Raw genomic sequence first — 8,485 nt, forward strand, 5'->3', positions numbered from 1 at the left:
AAGTAGGTTAGAGCAAAGCGCTGCTGACTACCAAGAAAGCAGTGCTCTCGCTAACAGTTAGATCTAGCTCCTCCACCAGCACCTGAGCCATCCAACACTGCACAACAAGAGGAAGCAGCTCCAGTTGGTCAGGGGATGCTCAGCTCCTATCCAGGATAGAGTCCAGCTGTATGCAAAGGAGGTACAAGAAAACTGTCAAGGGTGGGATCTGCAAAGAAAATTCCCTGGCAGAGCTGACGGCGGGAGACAACACAACACTGCCAAGAGACCTTTGAGCTCTAGCTAGGAGAGTGCACTGCTGGGGTGCCCTGTTCCCCATGAACTGAAATCTCACTGATCAGCAGCTCTGATCTGACTTCATTCTCCTAGGTGGACTCATGGACAAAAGTGCCAAAGTGAAAAGAAACAGTATCTTAAAGTTAACTTCTGTTTATTAGTCAGATGGTGCAAAACTGATTCAACTCTTACAAATCCTCTTCCAGATAAGCAAGAATCTCAGGGATGAAACTTCACCTTTTGGAATGAAATCGTATTAAATGTCTGCCCTATGCAGAAAGCAGTCAAAAAAGCTTGAGGCTTTCTGCAAAAATGGAAAAGAGTTTAATTCTGTCCATGTCTTTCTGCAGTTTCAGTGGGATGCTATGGAAGACACATAAAGGAATTTTTTACGGACAGCTTTTAACCTGTGTGTTGCTGAGTGCCCAATGTTTAACTACTCCATGTGATCTGCAGGCACACTTCTCGGTGTTTCATCTCACCTGTTATAAAATCAAGCTAACACTATTCTCTCTTCTCCAAGCAGTGAGTGGAAGAACTATGTCTGTGAAAAATTCAGGTGTCACACTATGATTAAATTATTATTACATTTAGAACAGGCTTAACTGGTAAGAAATAAGTGAAGCATGGCCAAAACCTGAATACAATTAGAAAACAAAATGTTGAATTAAAGAATGCAGAGTATTCAGGGCACTGAATAAGACAGTGTTCTTCAAAAAAAAAAAAAAAAAAAAAAAGTATTTTTTTAGATAATTAAAGCCTCTGCCATAATACAAATATGATTCTATGACAAGGTGCAGTCTTACATTTCTTAAGTTTTAGGAGCATGGAATTGCAACCTCAGTAAACTCCTTTTAGTATACTCAAGTAATATTACAGCACTGGCCAGCTAATCTTGAAGCTGAATTATGTAAAAATGATTTAAATTTACTTGACTGTTTCAGACGCTGAGGAAAATACTCTAATCTGTACAGCATAACACTCCTGTTAATCATTTATTAGGAGTATTACAAAGCAATTTCTTTCCTCTGGATCATAGGAGGATCAAATGAAACAGAACAAAGGCTGAACAAACCAGCTTCTGTAGATGTCAGAAGAGTAACAAAAGCAATTTTCTACTAACATGTATATACAGAGCATTTAAGTGGAACTGTGCTGGTATTCACCATATCTCCATACTAGATTGTGATATCAGGGAAATGTTCCCAAACGCAAACAAAGCTACCTTCTATGCTGCCCCCAGGGTGCCTAACATCACAAACCTTTATCGCTTGAGCCAATACACCACATGTCCTACCGGGATGTAAGAGCCTCACATCCTTCAACAGAACCCACATTTGAAAAACAAAACATAGATATTGGTTTACTGGATAAATAGTGCTTAATAGAGGATAAAAGATTTTGAAAGTAGATTTAAAAGGATAACTCTAAACCTCTAAACAAGTTATTGAGGGAAAAATATGCTATTTGGAACAAATAATATGACTGACCATAAGAAAACATGTTAAAAGGGAAAGGATGCAACAGGAACAAAGGGTATGAGCATTCAACTTAGAGGACTGAGGCAGTGGTGTGCTAGGCAGAGGGATGGTGGAGAGACTATGAAGAGAGTGCCCATTTTTTTGTGCTAAGGTGACTGTGCACATAATTACGAAAAGAGTACAGACTGCAGATAATATAGAAATTCTGGTATTCCAGAAATCAAGATGAGGAAATCAGAGGTAAATGAGAACAAGGGTTTTACCAACCTAGTTAAGAAACATTTGGATACCAAAACCTGCATATGAACATGCCAGAATCTGCTCACACTGGCACAGCCATTCAAGGCTGGCACACATTCAACAAAGAGCAGGTAGCAGCTGGACCTGCCTGCTGCCCCACCTACCCTTCCCCTCCTGTGACCTCCACTGGCACACGCGCTCCACCACATGCTCAGGGGATGCTGCCCTCTCAAAACGAGCCTGCTCCCAACATGAGCTGTTCCAGCACCCTTAGCTCTGAGCCTTGCCAGGAACAGCAGGAGCCGAATAGGATGCTGGTGCCAACTGACAGCTACTTGGGATTTTATGAATTCCCTCATCGTTTTAAAAACAGAGCAACTATGTGTATTGCATGGAACCAACCAGCAAATTATAGCATAGCATCACAGAATGGTTTGGGTTGGAAGGGACCTTAAAGTCCACCCATTTCCACCCCCTTGGTCAGGGACACCTCCCACCAGACCAGGTTGCCCAAAGCCCCATCCAGCCTGGCCTTGAACACCTCCAGGGATGGGGCATCCACAGCTCCTCTGGGCAGCCTGTGCCAGTGCCTCACCACTGTCTGAGTGAAGAATTTTTTCCTTATATCTAATCTAAACCTACTCTCTTTTAGTTTAAAACTGTTACACCTTGTTCTATCAAAACAGTATCTCTTGTCCAACCAACGCTGATAGGTGTGCTTTGCTGAAGGTGTGCTAAGATTATCACATATCACAACAACTGTAATCCAAAGATTAAGTATAAGATTTATCCTGACGTACCTGGAAGGTTTCCATTGTTATCCACATCATCTATACATGCTCCCCATCTAACAAGAAGCTGCAAACACCCCAAGCGACCATGAAAAGCAGCATAATGAACAGGCTTCCAGTCATTCTTGTCTGAAACATTTGCATTCTGAAATGAAAACAGTAGGTTAATTCATTCACTTACAAATCTTAGACACAAAACAAATTTTATAAGCAGGAACCAGCTGTTCATTGTGTTAAATTATTTCCATCAAATCAAATAATATTTTTCAAAGTTCATGTCATATAAATAGTTCCCATTCCAAGATGGGTATTTTTCACTGTTTCTTGGTTGTATTGAAATAATATATGCAGAAAAGGTAGATGTTCAGAAGTACTTCTATCGATGTGTTGATGATTATTCTTAAATATACATCTGTATTTTTTTCAGTCTATGTCATTTACTGTATAGGATTTGTACAATCACAAAAAATCACAACAACCTCAGTGCCTGATCTTCATTTGGTGACATCCCCTGTCAAATGGTGTTCCACATTATTGATTCTCTTTAGATTTTTGGAACATTTCTCTAACATGTCTTACACTCAAAAAAAAAAAAAAAAAAAGAAAGAAATTTAACCTAAGAATAAATTCCCACACCTGCCAACAAGAATATGCCAACAAAGATTAACCTACAGTCCCAAATCTCAGTTAAACTAATGAGTTTTGTTGGAAAAGGACAGCAGACTTTGGCTCCGCACTAGGGATCTGCAGGTAAAAGTCTCACCGCTCCACTTTGCAGTATGGTTTGTAAAGTGTACGACTGCCCATGGGCTGCAGCTAAGTGTGACGGGGTGCACCCACGGTCGTCTTGAGCTTCTAGGTTTGCTCCATTTAATAACAAAGCCTAAAAGAAACACAAAGCCTAAGTTCAGAAAGCAAGCTGAAAAAGCAAACATAGCCTAGCAGGATGACTTAAAATGATCAGCTGGGTAACTCTGGGGTAACTTCAAAGCATTGTCACTACACAAAATAAATCTTTTTGCGCAGATGGAACAAATGGGTGCACTGCTTTTAACAGCGACTCAGTTCCAGCTCTAATGTTGTGAAGGAACATGAGATACTCACAGCTCCATTAGGAGCCCTCTCAGCTGATCTTCATAATGACTGTGTCCAAACTGCAGCCTGCCTTACTTTTGCTTGAGAGTAAATATTTACACATACCTGCATGCAAGCATCCTGTCCTCGGATAGCCGCAAGGTGAGCTGCAGTCCAGCCTCTGACAGCCACCTGTGTTATGTCAGCTCCGTGCCAGAGCAACCAGTGAAGACACTGCTCAACCAAAACCAAACTCTTGTTATTTAACTATTATTACTATGTGTCTGAGGCACATTTTAACTATAAGTTAACAGTAGATGTTATATTTCAAAACTGCATCAGAATACTTCTTTATGGAAACATGACACCTCAGAGCATGGACTAGCAGGTGAGTTAGACAGTTTCAAGGCCTCATCCAAGGGTACAAAAGTAGAAATAACTACTAACTCAGACCCTAGCACTGATTTTACAGAATGGCTTCTTAATTTTACTCTTCCAGATTTAAAATGTAATCCGTGAGAACATACACATGGCATAAGGTAAAAGCATTGGAAAAATGGTGCAAACATGCTCACTTGAATTCCAGCTAAAATTACTGGCAGGAAAAACACCATGAACTAAATGTAATGCCTCATTTCAGTTATTAGGCTCCTTAGGGTGCATGTAATCCTACCTCTCTTCTCATCCTTTCATAGTTTAGTTTAGCTTTATTCACCTTTTTCCACCAAAAGTTATTGCTTTCAATGGAAAGCTTTAAAAAAATATCAAAAAAAGGCAAGAGAACTAGTTAAAATGTTTTGTTATATATTATCATTATTTAATATATTCTTTTAGGTCAGGCTCCACCTCTGGTTCCTTCATTGTTTCCACCAAGGAGCTTAGTAACAAACAGATGACAGATAATCCAATAAAGTCTTATACATTAACTGCAAAGTAGGAGAGTCAAATGAGAAGTGGCAGAATTTACACACGTAGAAAAGGGTGGGCAAGCAATCTGTTTTTAGGGTTGACAGCATGATCATCAGCATTTTTTGACAGTTCCTGTTCATTCCAGTAACAGAACTGCATTTCTTGAGTTTAGCAATAATTTTACATTTTTTCCTTTGGGACATGATTTTTATATGGTTATACATGACCTTACTGTTTCAAAGTTAGATTGCAAAAATATTATGCAAGAAAACTGTAACAAGGAGATAAATGTTGTGCTGAATACAGCAGCTCGGTCCTTTTGGAAATTCAAAATTTCCAAAGTACCTGCTGATTTCTACATCAACATTCAATGCTTTTATTTCTTAAAATAAAATGTGTTAGCACTGTTTCTAGAGAATGAGGCACGGGACAGAACACTGGTAAACAGAATGAACAGGCTCTCATGTCACTTCTCACTTGGTTCAATCACCTTCATGACTAGAGAATGTGTACATGTCCTAGAGGATTTTCTCATTGTACACATCCTAGCAGAGTTTCTAGGTGTCCTGAGAAAAGGGAAAACACAACAGAAACAAAAGAAGGTCATAAATCTAGAAGGGAGGCCATAAGGCACACTTTTCTCAGAGTAAGAAAATCACTGATTTTGTAAAATCTGACAGTGTTAACTATGTAAACTGTGGCTGGGACTTCAGAAAGGCAAAATAAGATACTAAAAACTGTACTTCTGTTCTCAGTGAATATATTTACTCAGAAAATCAGACAGAGATTATTAATTTAGCTTGATCAAAGCCAACGACTTTGTGTCCAGCCTCTCCTAAAGAAGGAAAACATTAACTCACAAAAACATTGCTGTGTCTGAACACCAACATCATATTTTACCTCCAGACTTCCAGAGTGTGCAGCACAGTGCAAAGGTGTGAACTCGTGGACTAAATCCACCTCGTTAATACTAGCTCCTCTTTTTATCATTGACGCAAGTTGTTCTACATCACCGGCTTTCACTGCCTCGTGTACACTAGTGTACTTTTGCTGGTTCTTGACAGCTAGTGAGGAATAATAAAAGGGCATTAGCCAGTTCAGTAACATTTCAGAGAGAGTAAACAAGTGATGAGTCAAAGAATCATCAGGGTGACAGCTTTATAGGAACCAACCCAATGTGTTCAGAGTAACTTCTGAGAGTGAGCCTTGTATCAGCAGGAATCCTTAGCCTCTGTTTGTCAGAAACAAAGCAATACTCAAAAATGTGAAACAGCCATGTCATCTCCAGCCTCAGAAAATGGACCAAAAGAAGCCATGAATAAGAGCCAGAAGAAAGATGACAAGAAACATGGTAAGAGCAGGAAAGCAGAGCTACTCCATCTACATATGCAAATGCTGGAGCACGTCCACCGCAACACTGGCTCTCTTCCAAAACTGTGGGCATCACAAACTTTTTCATCCATCACATCTTCAAGTGCATCACCAGGGGGGCTTCTCACTTGGGTGAACAAGCTCTCAGCCATCACTTTTCAAGTGCTCCACGTGGCCGTGCTCCCACTGCTGCCTGAGGACTCAGCATACCATGGCATACTGTGTTGAGGGCACCAGAGCCTTTACCAATTAAGCATAGCGTGTAATTGCTCTTGACTGAGCTGCACAAGTCAGCTTCATTACAAGCTCATGTCACAATGAAAGCTGCTACATCACAAAAACAATTATTTATACAATGTGTTAGTCATTCTGTGTCGTTCCCTTGCTGTAACTATAGCATTGCTCTGGCACAGGTTACTTTGTTGGCCTAAATTTTTGCCATCACCAAACTCAGTAGTATTTTCATTGACTTCAGTAGCATGGAATAAAACTCTGAACTTAGGTAAAGGCAGAGTGGTACAAAAGTATATGTCACCGGGATAAACTGTATTCTCCTTCAGGCCTTTTCACTGATTAACAGGATAAGTGGGAGCACTGGGAGTCAGATATCCAAACTCCCTTGCAACATCTTGGCACTTTGCCTGAATTGGTCAACAGAAATAAGTGATGTAAGTAGATCTAATGGCTGAACAACAGATAGCTAAGTGTATGAGTAACTCAAAACAATTATTAATCACCTTCTAGAGTAGTCATCATTCCAGCAGCAAAATGCACTAACACTTGGATTAGATTTCACACTCTAAGGAGAAGTCTTGAAGAAGTAGGCTACTGTTCGGCAAATCAAGCATGTGGGAAAAGGTTGGTCTTAAGGTATTAGTGCCTCAGTTTCCCTGCCTGTAGAGAAGAAATGATGGTAATAGTTAAAACTGTTAAGCATTTTCTGACCAAAAATATTAGATATCAATGAGATGCTCTGTGAAAAGGCTACTGACACATGTAAAAAAAGTGCTAATATGATGAAAAACAGCCTTCACAGTTTACCTGTGCCTAATTTCATGTAATCTGTAGCAGGATTATAGTGCTCCGGTAGATTTGGGGTTGCCACAGAGAAGAAAAGAGGGGTTAAACTGTTGCTGTAATACAGACTGAGATTAACACACACGTCTTGATCTTGTGGCTGTGTATCATCACTTCACTCCCACTTGCCCAAGAGACAGGCTGTATCATTGCCCTGCACAAAGCAGCTTCAGTTAGGAACTGGGACTCTTATTATGCAAAATGCTGTAAGAACAAACAGCAGCAGCACTGAAACAGAGAATAATTCAGGTTGGAAGGGACGTCAGAAAGTAATCTAGTTCATGTTTTTAAATAATAATTACATTTTGCATTTGGGGTTCTTCGTTTTGTTGTTTTTGTTTGCTTCTTTTTAAACAGAGAATATCACCAGGACATAATTTTCCCACAGGGGAGTCATTTCTCATTATGTCAAGTGAGGGTTACAGACTTCAGCACAATTAGGCAGCCTTACACCAGAGGAAAATCTGGTCAATTACACTACTTGCCAAAGTACTAATGTGTTTAACACGACTTTCCAGTGCAACAAGTTCAAGCTTTTTTTTTTTTTTTTTTTTTTTTCCCCAGAAGTAATACAAATAGCAACACACACTCCCAGCCCCCAGCAGAGGGAATTTTGCCTCCTTTCTCCCTCTGGAAGGACCAGTGACCTACAGCTCCATGGAGATGGATGCCAAATGCTGCGGCACAGCTTCTTGACTCAGGCCAGCAAGAGCAAGCTGTAGGCTGGGACTGAAATTTAATAAACGGTTGTTAACAAGAATTTTGTACGAAATATATTTGTTCAGTCAGCGAATGACATCTTTCATAATTTTAATGCATTTTTTTTTAAATTGAAACTGTTATCAAATGCTCATTCACTAAGGAAAAATTCCCCTGTAGAGTTAGGTAAATATTGTGGCAACAGTACCTGACCAAAATTCACTAAAGAATTTACTCAGCATGGGGAAAATGGTCAGTTTTACGTTTTCCCTATATTTCTCTAACACAAAAAGAATCCAGTGCTACACTTCTTAGCAGGAGCTCAAGGCAACAAGGACCTAAGCCCCACAGTAGGCGAAGGCACAGTTATTGGGCTGGGGGGTTAAAAATACCAGCTTGGGGGTGACCTCAGGGCTGTGCCACCTTTTACCAAATGCTTGGTAAATATCGATCAAGCCTGATATTTTATATGAGCCTCACGTGAAATGAATATGTTAACAGATGGGGGAACCTCGGGCAAAATAACGGGAAGGGAAGGGAAGGGAAGGGAAGGGAAGGGAAGGGAAG

At 40.1% G+C, this 8,485-nt stretch overlaps 1 protein-coding gene across 9 annotated transcripts in view; it reads right to left on the reverse strand.

Annotated features, from left to right (window-relative positions):
• ANKRD42 (ankyrin repeat domain 42) overlaps positions 1-8,485 on the reverse strand; it is a gene marked incomplete at its 5' end in the record, with an annotated part of 29,711 nt that overhangs the window by 18,767 nt on the left and 2,459 nt on the right. For 5 of the 9 annotated variants that reach the window (XR_014318658.1, XM_082773826.1, XM_082773824.1 and 2 more), the window contains 6 exons: positions 2,798-2,933; positions 3,552-3,671; positions 3,989-4,096; positions 5,672-5,835; positions 6,880-7,036; positions 7,184-7,270. Coding sequence is in view for 8 of the 9 variants with exons in the window: in XM_082773826.1 (XP_082629952.1) it covers positions 2,798-2,933; positions 3,552-3,671; positions 3,989-4,096; positions 5,672-5,835; positions 6,880-6,898 (547 nt within the window). Of the gene's footprint in view, positions 1-2,797; positions 2,934-3,551; positions 3,672-3,988; positions 4,097-5,671; positions 5,861-6,879; positions 7,037-7,183; positions 7,271-8,485 lie in introns of those variants that run through there. The other 4 variants (XM_082773823.1, XM_082773822.1, XM_082773825.1 and 1 more) reach the window with 3 other exon arrangements.

The sequence above is a fragment of the Aythya marila genome (genome assembly GCF_965140915.1).
Source record: "Aythya marila genome assembly, chromosome: 1".
Taxonomy (NCBI): Eukaryota; Metazoa; Chordata; class Aves; order Anseriformes; family Anatidae; genus Aythya; species Aythya marila.